A 17,384-nucleotide genomic window follows, 5' to 3' on the forward strand; every position below is an offset into this window, starting at 1 on the left:
TGGCACCCCTTGACTGTTCACGACAGTGAAGGCAATGGTTGCTGCCCATCTACGGATAAGGGGTCCCTGTATTGCCGACTACTGGCTGCTGAAGGCGAGCTCACTGTAGTCGGTCGTGAACCACCTCAGAACAACGGCATAACTCTTGATATCTTTGGGGTTCACTGTAACTGAGACCGCTCCCATTCCTTGGGGCAATCCTGGACACAGTGGAGTTCAGGTCTTTTCCTCTGCCGTAGCGAGTTCAGGACATTCAGGCTATGACCCTGATGTTTCAGGCTCAGTCCTGGATCATGGTGAGGGAGTCTTTGAAGCTTCATGACCTCCTGCATCCTCCTTGTCAGCTATGCCAGATGACCTTGTGCGCACACCTTGTCAACTTTGCCAGGTGGCACATACATGCTCTGCAGCACAACTTGAAGTTCCAGTGGGCCCAGCCACAAGGCAGTCTGTTCGACACATCCAGATTTCGGAGTGAACAGCTCGAGATCTGCAGTGGTGGCTGATTGAACGGAGTGTGTCCAGTCATATACTATAGAGGATAACAGTGCTCCAAAGTTTGCTGCATACCCAAAGTCATGTAATGTCAGGGTTCTTATCTATATAATGATACAGGCGATAAAAAAAAAAATGCAAGTGCTACCACCATATTATATACCCTGCTACTCAAGGGTGTAATGCTGCCGTGCCCAGAAAATGTCCGGCACCCCATCAGTATGACAAAAGTTATTGGAGCCCACAAATGAGTGGTGTTATAGTACAACTTGTAGAGTAATAAGACAGTCCGTCCCCAGCGAGTTGATGAAATGGGTTCTCAAATGCTTGTGTAATGGCTAAACAGCCAAAAGCCAGCCAACACGTGTTTCATCCTATGGAATTTTTCCAGACTTGTAAGGTTACTTGAGCGACATGGTATGATTTGGCTGTCTGCAGATGATGGTCCCAGCAGCATGGAAAAGGTGTAGATCATCGAGGATGTTGTGGATTCCTGAATACCAGAGCAGGCTCTGTCTGGCAGATCGCGAGGAATGTCTGCATTCCAAAGAGGGCCAGAGCATCTTCCACCAGTCGGGAGAAGCCTTGCTAGATCTTTTCGCCTCCATCAAACGTCAACAATTCTGTATATTGGATACTCTGCAGGAGCACTCTATAAGTGATGCATTTAAGCAGGAATGAAGCAAGGGAGTCCTGCATGCTTTCCCACTCTTGACCTTAGTTGTGAAGATCAGGAACAACTGGGCCAAAGTAATCCTAGTGACCCTGAATTGGGACGAGTGTGGTACCCTGAACTCCTAGGCATGAGCATCTGTCCTTCGATCAGACTGCTACATGCGGACCTCCTTTCTTGGCAACAGGGCAGGGCCCTCGACCGAAATCTGCATATGTAGAGATGGAGCAACAGACTGTGTTCGATTTGCCGTCTCAAGTGGTGGATGTCCCCCTCGCCTCCAGATAAGCCCTCCACAAAGTCAATTCCTGACCACTGCTGATGGAAAAAAAAGAGCCTGATGGTGTATTCATTAACCGGACCCCTTACAGGCAAAGCTGCGGACATGATCTGAAAGAAACAGTTAGTTATAGATTCCTTACCTTAGAATCTCCCCCAGGCGTCCGACTGGATCCGCAAAGTTTTTCATCAGCAGTACCCCTGTGCGTCAGAAGATGGCGTCGGTCGACTTCGCGTTCGGCGATGTGGTCGCCGGGATGACGTTGCGGTTGCTACATAGACTCCCCCTCGCGCTCTGACGTCAGTTCTATCTTATTCCGCGCCAGCAAGCGCAGATCCAGATAAAGTGGTCCCCTGGTCAGTTCTTGACTGAACTTTTTTTCTCGACTTTTGTCGACTTTGTTGAGTCCATCGATTCTTGGTACAAGAGGGATGCCCGCTTCAAAGCTTGCAGTTCCTGTAACTGACTCCTGTCTGTGACGGATCCGCACCGCATGTGCCTCTACTGTCTGGAGCGCAACCATGACCCCAAGTCGTGCTCCGACTGCCGGACCATGGCCCCGAAGTCTTTGCGGGAGCGGTCCCGAAAGTTTCACGAGGCCCGGCAGTCGGCACTGCGCCACTCAAGGTCCCGGTCGCGGTGTATGAGGGACCAGTCGCGGAGGCAACACCATTATTCGTCGAAGTTTTCGCACTCGTGGTCAGGTAAGTCGAAGCACATAAAAAAGTAAAGAAGCATCGTTGCTGTTCGACTTCTCCCCCCGACGCGACGAGGGATGCGGGTGGTGCCCCTTTTGTGGCTCCGTGTGGTGAGCCTGCTGGGTCGATTTCGGGTTTCCCTCCCGTCCCGGGTTCCTGCCCAGCTTTGGAGTTTCTACGAAGCGATGCATGCCGTATTTGGGCAGTCGACTCCGCCAGCGCACCTTCGGGCCCCGTGTTCTTGACTGGGGGCCATTGGCGTCGGCGGCTTCAGCCTCAGCGCTGCTGGGTCCCCCTGGATCCAGATCGGCACTGGTTGATCTGTTACGCCTCCCCCGATGCCGATTCCACCGGTACCACGTCCGTCACCGGCGTCTGCTGTGTCCCCGGATCCGACGCCGACTAGTACTTTTGTGCCCCTGTTATACTCTGGCTCTTTTTAGACCAGATTGGCAGTCAGAGGAGGGTGAAGAGGTCTGGGAGGGGTCTGGAGACCCTTTAACAGACCAGCTGGTGTATGAGCAGGACTGGAGAGAGGATGGGGGAAGCCAGTGGTTTGGATACCTCACCAGTCCTTGGCACGTTGTCTCCTCCCCTGTAGCTACAGAGGAGGGAGCGTCATACGCAGTGGTGTTACGTTGGGCGGCCAAGGCTCTCCACCTCGAGCTACCTATAGTGGCAGTCAGGACTAACCTCCTGACAGAGGTGCTTCAACCGGCAGCGAGCTCTTTGGAGCCCCTGCTGCCGTTTATTGAAGCCCTGACAGACATCCTTTAGTGCACCTGGTCCAGGCCCAACACGGGGGCTCCCCCGGACAAGGAATACAAGAAGCTGGATCATCTTGTTTTTTTCCTCCAGCTTGGGACTGCGGTCAGTAAACACCGCATGTCTATTGGGCCGTTCCACCCAATCAGTGTGGGACACGATTGCGCAAGTGCTGCCACAGTGCCCGGAGGAGGCCCGAGCCGTGCTCTCTCGAGCGGTTGATGGAGGGAGAAACGCAGCAAAGTTTACCATGCGCTGTGAGCTGGATACCGCCGATGCACTTGGCAGGACGATTTTACCGTCAGTAGCCCTTCGACGCTATGCCTGGTTGCATTCGACTGGTTTCTCCGGAGATGTCCAATCCACACTTGGACATGCCCCTTGATGGCCATCGCCTTTTCGGCGACAAGGCAGACAACGCACTAGAGCGCTTTAAGGACTCTCTGGCTACGGCCAGGTCCTTGGGCCCCTTCACCACCTGCACTGCGCAGTCTGCCTTTTGCCCCTTTCGTGGCTACAGAAGGGGTGTGCCCCGCCTCGTCCTGTCCAGAGCCACAGGCCTGCGCAAGCTGTTCAGCCCCAGCGCAGCCAGGGATGTGGGATTCACCGCCGTGGTTCTGGGGGCCCGCGGGCGGGCCAGTCCACCACAGCCCCCTCTGCAGCACCCTCCAAACCCTCCTAGTCCAACCTTTTAGGGCCACCAAACTCCAGTGGGCGGCAAGATCCGCCATCACCTCCCCCACTGGCGCACCATCACGTCAGACAGGTGGGTTTTGCAGATAGTCCGAAGGGGCTACTCCCTCCCCTTCGTGACTACCCTTCCATCCATGTCACCCCAGTACTATTGCATGACTGAGGATCATTGGCACTCTTGGCCAAGGGAGCCATCAAGCGCATTCCTGCCCCAGAAGTAGGTCGTGGTTGCTATTCCCACTACTTTCTGGTACCCAAGAAGGACAAAGGCCTGCGTTCTATCTTGGATCTCAGCAACCTCAACCGCTTCCTCCGGAAGGAGAATTTCAAAATGTTGACGGTCACTCAGGTCTGACCTGGGGACTGGATGGAAACGTTGGACTTGCAGGACACCTATTTCCACATCCATGTCCTGCCGGCCCACAGGCATTGCCTACGGTTCACGGTAGGCCACAAGCATTTTCAGTTTACCATGCTCCCCTTTGGCCTTGCCAGCACCCCTTGGGTGTTCACGAAAGTGATGGCGGTGGTCGCAGCTCATCTACGCAGATCAGGGGTTCCAGTCATCCCCTATCCTATGACTGGCTGTTGAAGGCGGGTACGCCCCAGGCTGTCTTCTCCCACTTTCAGACTACGGCCGACCTCCTGCATTTGCTGGGGTTCTCCATCAACATGGCGAAGTCACACCTGACCCCTTCTCAGAAGCTCCTCTCATTGGAGCGGTTCTGGACACGACAGAGTTTTGGGTTCATCCTCCCGAACAGCGAGCCCGGGATATTCGGGCTATGATTCCAATCTTTCAGCCTCTATCCCGGGTTTCAGTCTGGATGACCCTCAGGCTGCTGGGTCAGATGGCCTCCTGCATCCCGCAGGTGGATCATGCTAGGTGGCATATGCTTGCTCTGCAGTGGGACCTGAAGTTCCAGTGGGCCCAACATCAAGGGAATCTGTCCGATTGCGTCCAGATCTCGGAGGGCCCTGCACACCAATTACAGTGGTGGCTTATGAACCAGGATTGGGTACAAGGCAGTTTCCTTTTCCATCTTCAACCCGAGTTCACAGTGGTGACCGATGCATCGCTCCTGTGATGGGGCGGCCACATGGGGGAGGCAGAGATCAGAGTCCTCCGGTCTCCGGCGGAGTCCTGGCTCCACATCAACCTTCTGGAGCTTTGGATGATTTGTCTTGCACTGAAGGCATTCCTTCCCTCTGTCCGGGAAAGAGTAGTGCAGGTGTTCAGACAACACCATCGCCATGTGGTACTGCAACAAACAGGGCAGGGTGGGGTCATGGACCCTTTGTCAAGAGACCTTCTGCCTCTGGACATGGCTGGACCAGGGCATATCCCTGGGGGTTCAACACCTGGTAGGTTCTCTGAACGCCAGGGCGGACAAATTCAGCAGCAGGTGCGTGATGGATCACGAATGGTGTCTTCACTCGGAGATGGTGCAAGGTGTCTTTCAACAGCGGGGAGAACGCGCACTGTCAGCAGTTCTGCACGTTGGAATTTCCAAGACGGCACTCACTAGGCGATGCTTTTCGTCGCGAGTGGAGTTGCGGTTTTCTATACGCCTTTCCACCTATACGACTTCTGCCCAGAGAGCTGAAGAAGATCAAGCACGACCGGACCCAAGTCATACTTGTGGCTCCGGATTGGGCACGAAGAGTCTGGTATGCCGAGCTGCTCAACATGGCCATCAATCCTCCGATCAGACTGCCTGTTCGGGAGGATCTTCACAGCAGCAGGGGACGGTCCTCCACCTGAACCTGTCTAGCCTCCACCTCCTTGCGTGGAGATTGAGTGGCTGCAGTTGGCGTCGTTTGACCTGCCTCCAGAAGTCTGCGATGTTATCTTGACAGCCAGCGTCCATCCACTAAGACCGTGTACGCCTGCAGATGGAACAAATTTGTGGCATGGTGCACGGCAAAGGCTGTGGATCCCCTTTCCGCCCCTCTTTCTGAGGTTCTCTTGTTCCTGCTTTCTTTGGCCCAGCAGGACTCTGCTCTGGGCTCTCTCAAAGGCTACCTCTTGGCCATTTCTGCGTTCCTTAAGCTTCCTGAACAGCCTTCTCTTTTCAAGTCCCCTGTTGTAAATAGATTCCTTAAGGGCATCACTCCTTCCTTTCCTCCTGTTCCCTTCGTAATGTCCCAGTGGGACTTGAACTTGGTGCTTACTTACCTTATATGCGCTCCCTTTGAGCCGTTGCATAACTGTCCTCTCAGGCTTATTACTTTTAAAACGGCCTTTCTGGTGGCCATCACCTCTGCACGCAGGGTGAGTGAGCTACAAGCTTTCTTCCAAGCCTCCCTTTCTGGCTGTCCATCCGGACAAGGTCTTTCTTAGAAGTAGACATTCCTTTTTTCCTAAGGTGGTTACTGCTTTCCACTTTGGCCAAACCTTCCCTTTGCCCACCTTCTTTCCGCCTCCGCATCTTTCAAAAGAGGAAGAGAGGCTCCACCGGCTGGATCCAAAACATGCGATTTCCATCTACTTGGATCACACAAAACAGTTCCAGGTGGATGAGCTGCTCTTTGTTGGTTGTGTGGGTGCTAAGCAAGGTCGGGCCGTGCACAAACGAAACATCTCCAGGTGGGTTGATCTGTACATCAAACTACTCTTTGGCAAAGAAGGAGCCTCCAGTGGGGCTGTGCACCCATTCCACCAAGGTGACGGCAGCTACTACTGCTTTCAGACGAGGAGTCCCCCTGAATGAAGTCTTTCAGGCAGCTACGTGGGCCTCGCTGCACACGTTCACCAAACACTGCTTACTGGACAGCCAAGTCCAGAGAGACTGCTTCTTTGGCTGTTCTGTTCTCCAGGACTTTCTGGTGTGAACTTAGAATAGATACCCCAGCATTATCCAGTATTAGGGTATCTTTCATAGATTCACATGCCTGAATCATTCCCCGTCGTCGAGATGGGAGTCCCCGGTATATAACAAAGCAATGTCTTAGTAGACATATAGAGTAATAGGCCCCAAAAAGGCCTTATCTTAGTAACATATCCACGTCCTTATGTAAAAAAGGACCAAAGTTTGGCAAGTAGCCAATCAGCTAGCACCACCCTCTAGAACCTTCCTGGAAGGAGCTCTAGTCCCTCAGATTTTCTACCGCACGTCGTGCTAAGGGAGTCTCCACTGAGCTCTGCTCCTTTCTTCTGGATTTCCAGTGTTTCTTGCTCAAACTTACTTGGTTTTGTCATGGCTGATACCCCGAAGAAGGGACTGTTCAGGTCCTGTGCTTCTTGTGGGGAAAAAGAGGCTTCACGTGGACGACCAGCATAAAGACTGTCTTTGTCTTTATCCTAACCACACTTCAAAGGACTGTAAGGTATGCCGTACCTTTTCATCTAAGACCGCGAAGGGCGCCTTTTAATTTGGCTACAAAGACTTAAGGAGAAGGACAATGTTGTGTCCTCTGAGGAAAGCGAAGGTTCTTCTATCTCCTCTCGCTCCTCACAAAAGAGACCAAGGGTGTCATCTCCGGGCACTTCGTCGTAGCCACCTCCAAAGAAGACGCACAAAATGTCTTCTGAGGTCCTGGCCATGCCTCTGCCAGGGATTGCTTCTCCTCCGGATGTGCAACATGCCTTTTAAGAAGCCAGTTTCCACCCCGTCGACGACGACCTCGTCGACGGTGGCCTCATCGACGAGGAGATCTCCATCGACGGCAGTCCATGTTACCTCGTCGACGGCGACAATATCTACGTCTGCCGCATCCCAATCTTTGACCACATCGACGACGACCACTCCGTCGACGGCGGGTAAATCTATCTCGTCGACGCTAACAATTAAAAAGTCATAGTCGTCAGTTAAGCTGCCGACGACGACCCCATCGACGAGAACACCATCGACGAAGCCTTCGTCGTCAACATCGACGACGACACCGTCGACGATGACCTCGTCGACGACGTCTCAAATGTCAATGATGCCTGTCCATACTACACAGTCTGTGACTCTACCGTCGATGGGCCCGTCGATGGATATAGACACGGATGTGCAAAGTGCTTACGTGCACCTCAAAATAACTAAACGTGCACTGACTCCGGCCCTCACTTCACCTAGTAGGGTCCCAACCTTACCTCCGGCTCAACTTTTTGAGGAGGAAGAATCGGATGACGGCAGTTTGTTCCCTGCTGCGACAAGTCCATCACAACTGCACGTGAAATATCAGGGTATCTCAGACTATGAGGACATTGAACAGGAATACCAGGAGGTTTCACCTCAGGAATATGTGCAGCCTCCACCATCCATGGTTTGTCTGCCTGCGTCTCTAGTCACGGATCTCCAATTCCTGATATCTGATTATAAGCAACGTTTTCCGACGCTGGCTCCTTCCCCGATGACAGTTGGGCCTCCAACACCTAGGCCACGATTCCATTGGTTTTGCAAACCGAGCCTGTCACGCCACCACCTCTGTCTCACCACAGATGAAGACGATGAAGAGGACCCTGAAGGAGAGCTTCAGGATGTCCAATCTCATCAAGACGAATGGGATGACTACATTCTTCCCTGCCCAGTTTCTCCTGCCCCTACCACAGACGACTCTCCGCCGGAGGACATTGGCGGTTTTCATAATATTATAGAGAGAGTGGCCCAGCGCTTTCAGATACCTATGCCCTCGCACCAACAAGATTGTTTTCTCTATGATTTCAAGGAACCTTTTAAAAAGTCTGTCCGTGCAATCCCTATGATAGACTACATTTGGGAACAAGGCATAAAGATTATGCAGAATCCTTCCTCGGTCCCTCCAGTTTTACCGCGGCTGGATAAAAAATATAAGGCGCCAGACACTGCCCCGGCTTGTCTTACAGGCCATCCAAAGCTGGACTCTGTCATTACCCAGGCCGCACAGAGGTCAAAAAACCCATCTGCTTTGTTGACGGCTCCACCGGACAAGGAGGGTAGGCGGCTAGAAAACATCGGCAAACGGTTTTCCTCAATGTCGGCTTTGACAGTGCGTGCTTCCAACGCCCTGGCACTGTTGGGCCGTTACAATCGACAGATGTGGGCCGACATTGCACCATACTTGGCAGACTTACCTGAGGAGTCCAAAGAAGAGGCAAAGAAGATCTTGCTAGAGGGGGAAAGATCTGCCTCTGAAATTATTGACTGCGCAATGGATATTGCTTCAACTGGATTCCGCCAACTTGCGGGCGCAGCTGTCCTGCGACGCCAAGGTTGGCTAAAGGCTCATGGCACTCCCCAGTTTGGTTCTCCTCCCCAGTTTTCTAAATAGGCAATGATCTGCTACAATATGGACCACTTCCACACGGAACAAGACATAGACATACTTTCTACATTGATGTTGGTCTCGGTTTCTACACATGTAACATACTCCTTTCCATGGAACGTGATGTATGTATGATTATATTCTAAAATGCCAATAAAAAGAATTTTCAAAAAAAAGGTTGGCTAAAGGCAACCTCCTTCAGACCCGAAGTCCAAACCAAAGTACTGGACATGCCATATGACGGCCAACTTCTCTTCGGCACGCATATTGATGAGGCATTACAGGGTATTAAGAAAGATACAGATACCGCCAGAGCTTTGGGTACCTTACAGTTCCGGAACCCTCCCTTTCGAGGTTCAAGAGAGAGAGGTCAACCATCCACTAGAGGAGATTTTCAGCCATCCACTAGAGGAGATTTTCAGCAACTGTCTTCCTTCCCTTCCTCCCAGCAATACCGTTCACAATACCAACAGCGACAACAATCCTCATACACTAGATCTTCCTTTCATGGCAAAGGAGGAAGACAAAAGGACGCCACTCGACGGCAATGACTTTCAACTACAGCCGGTCTCAAACGCCTCTCTACACTCCAAGATTGGAGGAAAAATTTCCCACTTTCTGACAAATTGGCAAAGGATAACTACGGACCGTTGGGTTCTACAATTAGTCCAATTCGGCCATTCTCTAGAATTCATCCGGATCCATCCTCCAACCCCTCCCCGCCCAATGCTTCACAAAAACCTACGTCCTTTACTTTTGGAAGTGAAGCTTATGCTCCAAAAGGGAGCTATAGAGAGAGTTTCCCAAAGTCAATGGGGATAGGGGTTTTACTCCCGTTTCTTCATCATCCGAAAGAAGGAGAAAAAATGGAGACCGATATTGGACTTGAGGAATCTGAACAAGTTTTTGAAAAAAGTCGTTCCGTATGGTCACCATTCAGGAGGTACTAAATCTTCTCAATGCGGACGACTACATGGTGTCGCTAGACCTGCAAGACGCCTACTTTCATATACCAGTACACCGCAACCACAAAAAGTTCCTACGTTTCATGGTGGCGGGCAGGCATTACCAGTTTCGAGTTCTGCCATTTGGACTCAAATCGGCACCACACATTTTTACCAAATGTCTAGCTCCAGTTGCTGCATATCTACGCCAGCATCACCATCAAGTCTTCCCATATCTAGACGACTGGCTCGTCAAGTCTCCATCTCTAGAAGGCGTGTCCAGGTCTTCCAGCGCCTGTCTGACGCTTTTCATTGCTCTGGGGCTGACTCTCAACCGGGACAAGTCTGTCCTTCAGCCGTCTCAGCGCATGAATTTTCTGGGCGCTACCCTCGACACCATACAAACAAAGGCATTATCCATCTCAAGAACGCAAAAACAAACTTCAGCCGTTGGCACTCCGAATAATGTCAAAGAAGACGCTGTCGGTGCGTCTCTTCAAATCCCTACTCGGGATGATGTCCTCTTGCATCCTATTAGTTCCGCATTGTCGTCTTCATATGCGACCCCTTCAAGAAGCGCTGTGGATCAATGGGTCCAGTGTACGGGGTCCTTCGACGTCATCCAGGTGACCCCGGCGATCAAAGGCTCTACAGTGGTGGATTTGCTCCCAGAACCTTTCTCAAGGCTTGCTTTCTTGCTTCCTGCTGCTCTGCATATCATCACCACAGACGCCTCCTTAGAGGGCTGGGGGGGCTTTCCTTCAAGAACTACAGATAAGCGGAAAGTGGTCCCCTTCCGAGAAGGCACTTCACATAAATCTTCTAGAGCTGCGCGCAGTCTATCTAGCTCTGGTGGCTTTCCTTCCACGAATCAAAAACTCCATAGTGCTTGTCAGAACAGACAATACCACGACAATGCACTATTTGAACAAACAGGGGGGAACTCGTTCGCTAACACTCTCTGACGAGTCGCAAAAAATTTGGAACTGGCTGCTCAGTCACAACATCTCTCTCCGAGCAGAGTATGTTCCGGGCGCCCACAACGTGTTGGCAGACTCTCTGAGCAGAAGACAGGCAGCATGCCACGAGTGGGAGCTAGATCAAATAGTCCTCAACAACATATTTGCTCGATGGGGTACCCCTCTTCTGGACCTCTTCGCCACCCAGCAAAACGCCAAATGCAAATACTTTGCAAGCTGGAATCCCCAACAAGGGTCTCTGGGGAATGCCTTTTCGATCGCATGGTGCAACGTCTTTGCGTACGCCTTTCCGCCGTTTCCCCTCATTCCCAGAGTGATTCGGAAGTTGAAAGCGGAGCCCTGCACACTCATATTGATAGCTCCAGCTTGGCCACGCCAACACTGGTTCACGGAACTTCACCTCCTCTCCCTGGAACCGCCAATCAAGTTGAAGCCGTTTCCATCTCTGCTAACGCTCAACAATCAGCAAGTTCAGCATCCGGATCCGGCATCTCAAGTTATCAGCATGGCTCCTGAGTTCAGAGAGTTTCAGGGCTTAGACATTCCTCCGGATTGTAGACAAATTCTAGCTTCATTAAAATGGAAGAGGTTTTGTATCTGGTGCAAAGCAAACCAATTACACCCTCTCTCCTCCACCCCGGAACAAATCTTGCCGTACCTCCTACATCTGGCAAAATCTGGTCTTGCTCATGCCTCCATTAAAGTCCACCTGGCAGCAATATCGCGCTTCAGGAGATCCTCTACAGGTCCATCTTTGTGGTCTCATAGGCTTATTAAGCAATTCCTTAAAGGTTTGTTTAGAACATTCCCTCCAGTAAAACCTGTACCACCGGCTTGGCATCTCAACACGGTTCTGGCTCAACTGATGAAACACCTGTTTGAGCCAATACACAGAGCAGATCTTAAGTATGTATCCTGGAAGATTGCGCTCCTTCTGGCTCTTACCTCGGCAAGGCGAGTGGGGGAACTACAGGCGTTCTCAATCCAAGACCCTTTCCTTCAATTCAAACAGGATAGGGTCATTCTTCGAACAAATCCGAAGTTCATTCCTAAAGTTCCATCACAGTTCCATCTTAACGATCCTATCGTGCTACGTTCATTCTTCCCGACTCCACAAACAGTAGCAGAGAAAACTCTACATTCATTGGACGTTAAGCGCTGCCTGAAGTTCTACATTGATAGAACGAAAACGTTTCGTAAGTCTAATCAACTCTTCGTAGCGTACAGCAGACCTAGAAAAGGGCTACCGCTCACCAAACAAAGTATCTCACGTTGGATCTCTTCAGCCATCACCTTCTGTCACCAGCAGGCAGGGCGTCCACTGCGATCAACAGTTCGTGCCCATTCCACAAGGGCAATGTCTACTTCCATGGCACTATTTGCAGGAGTGCCCATTGTGGACATTTGTAGAGCGGCCACATGGAAGACGCCGCATACATTCACCAAGCATTACTGCCTGGATACAGAGATCATGAAGGATGCTGCAGTGGGTCAAGCGGTACTCCGTCATCTGTTTCATTAGAGGTGAGCCCTTCTTTTCATCCCACCATCCTTACCTCTTTACGCACATTTCGCACTGTGATGTATACATTGGTTGTGTCATTGTTTTCTAGTGCTTCTTCTTTTCACATGGATATGTTATTATCTAGTGACTGTATATTTACTGTACCTTTCGAAATGTGCTTATTATTGCTTACTACTCTGATTCAGGCATGTGAATCTATGAAAGATACCCTAATACTGGATAAGGAACGCGTTACTTACCTGTAACTGCGGTTATCCAGTATTGGTATCTTTCATAGATTCACATGCAACCCACCCACCTCCCCTGGAAGAGCTCGCCTGGCTCTCTGTGATACAACTACTTAGCACTGTGCTTACGAAAATCTGAGGGACTAGAGCTCCTTCCAGGAAGGTTCTAGAGGGTGGTGCTAGCTACTTGCTAAACTTTCGTCCTTTTTTACATAAGGACGTGGATATGTTACTAAGATAAGGCCTTTTTGGGGCCTATTACTCTATATGTCTACTAAGACATTGATTTGTTATATACCGGGGACTCCCATCTCGACGACTGGGAATGATTCAGGCATGTGAATCTATGAAAGATACCAATACTGGATAACCGCAGTTACAGGTAAGTAACGCGTTCCATACCAACCCCGGAGGTGGGGTCTGCAAACTAAGGTAAGTAATCTATAACTAACTGTTTCTTTCAGATGAACAAGTTACTTACCTTCGGTAATAATATATCTGTAAGAAACATAGCTTAGTTATAGATTCCTTACCACCCCACCCATCCTCCCTGATCTGCAAACTGACTCTTAGTGTTAAGGTCATCCTTTCAGAGCCCTAGTGTTTTGCACCAGTGGTCAGTGTCTTGCATGGCTCTGCGCTTCTGGCGTGGAAAGTCGTGTACAGAACTGACGTCAGTGCGCAAGGGCGTTGTCTATCTATCTCTGGGCACTCTTTAACAGTCTCATCCCGGTTTGTCTTTTTGTGGCTGCCAGACCAACCTTCTTTATTTAAATCCCCCATTGTAAATTGATATCTCGAAGGCCTTGTACATATGCACCTTCCCCTTTCATCATATCTCAGTGGGAACTTCATTTGGTTCTCACCTTTTTATTTGCACTCCATTTTAACCTCTGCACAACTGACCCCTCCGGCTGCTTACTATCAAGACAGCCTTTCTAGTAGTAATCAAATCCACCAGGAGGGTGAGTGAATTGCAGGCTTTGTCTTCCAAGCCTTCTTACCTGACCATATTCCCTGACGAGTTAGTGCTTCGCACTAGGGCCTATTTCCTACCGAAAGTGGTAACACCCTTTCATGAGGGACAATCTGTCTCCTTGCCCACTTTCTATGCTCCTCTCCATCCCTCTAAAGAAGAGGAGTGACTCCACATTCTGGATCTAAAAAAAAAAGCATTGTGGTTCTACTTTGACTGCACTAAAGAATTCAGTGTGGACAACAAACTCTTAGTGGGGTATGTGGGAGCCAAGAAAGGTTGTGCGGTGCAGAAGAGGACTCTCTCACAATGGGTCGTCCTATGCATCAACATTTGCTACCCTCTGGCGAAAAAGCAGCCTCCTTAAGGCATAAGAGCTAATTCCACCAGAGCTAAGGCTGCTAGCATGGCGTTGCAATGAAGTTCCTGTCCTCGACATTTATCAAGCAGCACCGTGGGCATCCCTACACACTTTGTCCCGGTAGTAGTGCTTGGTAATGCAAGTTTGTAGGGAAGGTAATTTTGGCTGCTCTGTCCTGCAGAACTTTCTGGTCTAAACTTGTCCGCAGTCCCTCATCAGGGGATGGTATTGCTGGGATAGCAATTCAAAGGTAAGGAATCTGCGGCTAGATGTTTCTATCATATGGACAAGTTACTTACCTTCAGTGACTCATTGCCTGGTTGAGACATGATCCAGCTGTGCAATCCTTACCGACCCACTTATCCTCCCAGCACTGCCGACAGGGTTTTACAGTCAGGACTGATCTCTTTTAGGGCCCTAGTTAACAGCACCCCAAGCCAATGGACCACGCACGCAACCTAGGCTTCATCCTGGACTCCTCCCTCTCGATGACCAGACAAGTCAACGCCGTCTCGTCTTCATGCTTCAACACCCTGCGCATGCTTCGAAAGATCTTCCGGTGGATCCCCACCGAGACCAGGAAGACGGTCACCCAGGCCCTCGTCACCAGTCGGCTGGACTACGGGAACGCCCTCTACGCCGGCACCGCCGCCAAACTCCAGAAGAAACTCCAACGGATCCAGAACGCCTCAGCACGACTCATCCTGGACATCCCCCGACACAGCCACATCTCCGGACACTTGAAAGACCTGCACTGGCTCCCCGTCAACAAAAGAATCACGTTCCGACTCCTCACCCACGCACACAAGGCCCTCCACGACCTGGGCCCCAAGTTCCTCAACAGCCGCCTGACCTTCCACAAGCCCACCCGCCAGCTCCGCTCCGCCAGCCTCGCTCTTGCCACCGTCCCCCGCATCCGCAGAGCCACCGCCGGAGGAAGATCCTTCTCCTACCTGGCAGCCAAGACATGGAACTCCCTCCCCATCCACCTCCGGACAACGCAAGACCATCTCGCCTTCAGGAAGCAACTCAAGACCTTGCTGTTCGAGCAGTAGCCCCCCCCCCCCCCCCCCAGCGCCTTGAGATCCTCCGGGTGAGCAGTGCGCTATACAAATGCCTATGATTGATTGATTGATTGTCAGTGCACTTCATGGCTCCACAGCAGAAGTGCATGAAAAGTAACTGTCATCAGGGCGCCGAAGGGTGCCTTATATAGGTGATGCGGACGTCACTACAGTGCAGACTATGCTAATGATGTCGCGAGAAGCCGACCACCGCCCCTACTGGCACACAGAGGTATTGCTCTACGAAAAATCTTCTGGATCCAGTCTAATGCCTAGGAAATTCAAAGGTAAGGAATCTGCTGCTAGATCATGTCTCTACCAGATAAGGCATTACTGAAGGTAGGTAACTTGTCCTTTATATCGTTTCTTGTAGTTTACAAAAGGCTCCAAAAGTTTAGAGACTGCTGCTGCTTTTCTCAATAATATAGTTTAACTTGAACTTTTTTAGAAAAAGATGTTCCTTCAGATAGGCAGTCGCATGGTGTTCCCCCATAAGAGAGGCAGCGATTAACCAATCACTAATTCTTTGAAAATTCCAATGAAAAATCCAGATCACAACAAAGTAACCTTTCTTTTCCAGAAAATAATTTGATGCCTGTTCTCACCAGCATGGCATGGTTATTCAATTTCCTGGGCATCTTTGAGAATAGTGGCCTCTCCATGTCCAGACAAACATTTCCTGAAATTTTCTTTGAACTAATCCTGTTGCGATCAAAACCTAAGTAATAATTAACATGCATTCCTAAAACAAATTAGAATTTGTTTCTGAAGGTTGCATTTACCCGTTTACCCATTTGAACGTTGACATACAAGGCCAGTTTTCTAAAGGCCCAACAGAATTGAGTTTTTACACACTCAAACTGTTTGCTCTTAATGCAAACTTTGCTAATGTAGATGATAATATACCCACTCTCTCAATCCATATAACTGACTAACCTAGCCACTGCTCAAATTACTTTCATATTTCACTCTACTAATTCACCACTAATCCTTTATCTGTTCTGGAGTAGCGTGCTACTAACTGAAAAAGCGCTTCAATGCCTTGTCGGGGGTAGTAAGCACTATATAAATGCAATTACAATTAAGATAATTGGCTTTTGCTGCACTATTGTATTTTACATTTTAAATAATGAAACCAAGATTTGGGTAAAAGTTATTTGACTTTATGAAGGTTTGTGCTTTTTGCAAATTAACATTTTGTCTGCTTTATCATAGGGATGACCAACAGCGTGAAAGAGATTACCTACTTGAAAGACGAGATTTAGCTGTGGATTTTATTTTTTGTTTAGTATCCGTAGAAGTTTTAAAACAGGTGAGCTCTTAAATTTTCATACACTGAACTTTTCTTGGTTTTCGTAGACAAACTATTGGAAGTCTGAACTTTTCCTCATTTGTTATGTGCTACATGTAATTCAATTTTTAAGTCATGGAAATTGCAGGTCACTAATGAAGTATTAACGCAACATTTTAGTATTTAGTAAATATATATTTGTAAATTCACTGAAAAAGAAAAGGTTACAGGGACGTTCTAGTTGGGCTCCGAATTCACTCGTACAAAACTGTTGAATTCCAGCAGTCATAGTTACCTGAGCTAACTATAATTTACGCCCCCGCAGTGCACTGCACATATTACATCATGCCCTTGTCAGTGACATCACTGACTTCTCAGATGACCTCACTCATGACATCATCCAGTGTGTGAAAGTATTTTGTAAATGTTTGAGATTTAGATATATAGTATGCTACAGCATAAGTTAAATCATTTCTAAATTAGTAATGAGTGACACTTTTCTAATGTCTTCTGAGTGGGTGTGTGATTGAATCAGCGTGGGAGTGTTTCAGTGAAGCGTGTTAGTGTCATATCCTTTAAGATAGTCCTGTCATGTATACCCCATTTTACATACATTATCCAATCTACACGACAATAACTATTCTTAACAAGTGACCTTTTACCTAGTAGCTTGCTCCTGTCTCTTTGACACCAGGCTCTCGGTATTTTATCATAATCCCTGTACCTGACGTACATAAACATGTCCTCAGGCATGGTATAATTATTCTGTATAAGGGTCATCACTTTTATTATCCTTGGCCAACAGTTTGAAATAACATTCATGATTGTTTCCAAAACAATTATGACTGTTTTCAAAACATATCAATTCTACAAAAAACCCTGGAGTGACCACTCTAGTATAAAAGACCCTTCTTTCCCCCTACAAATAAGATGAATTCTTTCCAAGCTGACACGGGGTCCTGCATATTTTATCTTCAACACGCAGTGGTCTGGCATCCCTTGCGGGCTGTCGTCCTCGAAGCAGAGACGGGGGTCCTGTTATCAACCTTCATGTGAGGTGGCTGATTCTTTCCAATTTGCATATAGCTGGGTCTGAACTGAGGTGGCAAAGTGAGATAAAGAACGATGATTGATTCAACCCAGATCTGTGACTGGGGGTGAGTGTGTGAAAAGTTTCAGC

General features: G+C 49.3%; 1 protein-coding gene across 19 annotated transcripts in view; it reads left to right on the forward strand.

Annotated features, from left to right (window-relative positions):
• Window positions 1–17,384, forward strand: part of FRYL (FRY like transcription coactivator) — a 2,516,714-nt gene that overhangs the window by 415,406 nt on the left and 2,083,924 nt on the right. For all 19 annotated transcript variants that reach the window (XM_085642132.1, XM_085642134.1, XM_085642126.1 and 16 more), the window contains one exon: window positions 16,129–16,225. In XM_085642132.1, the coding sequence (XP_085498258.1) occupies window positions 16,129–16,225 (97 nt within the window). The remainder of the gene's footprint in view (window positions 1–16,128; window positions 16,226–17,384) is intronic.

Source organism: Triturus cristatus, chromosome 2_2 (assembly GCF_964204655.1).
Source record: "Triturus cristatus chromosome 2_2, aTriCri1.1, whole genome shotgun sequence".
NCBI classification, from domain to species: Eukaryota; Metazoa; Chordata; class Amphibia; order Caudata; family Salamandridae; genus Triturus; species Triturus cristatus.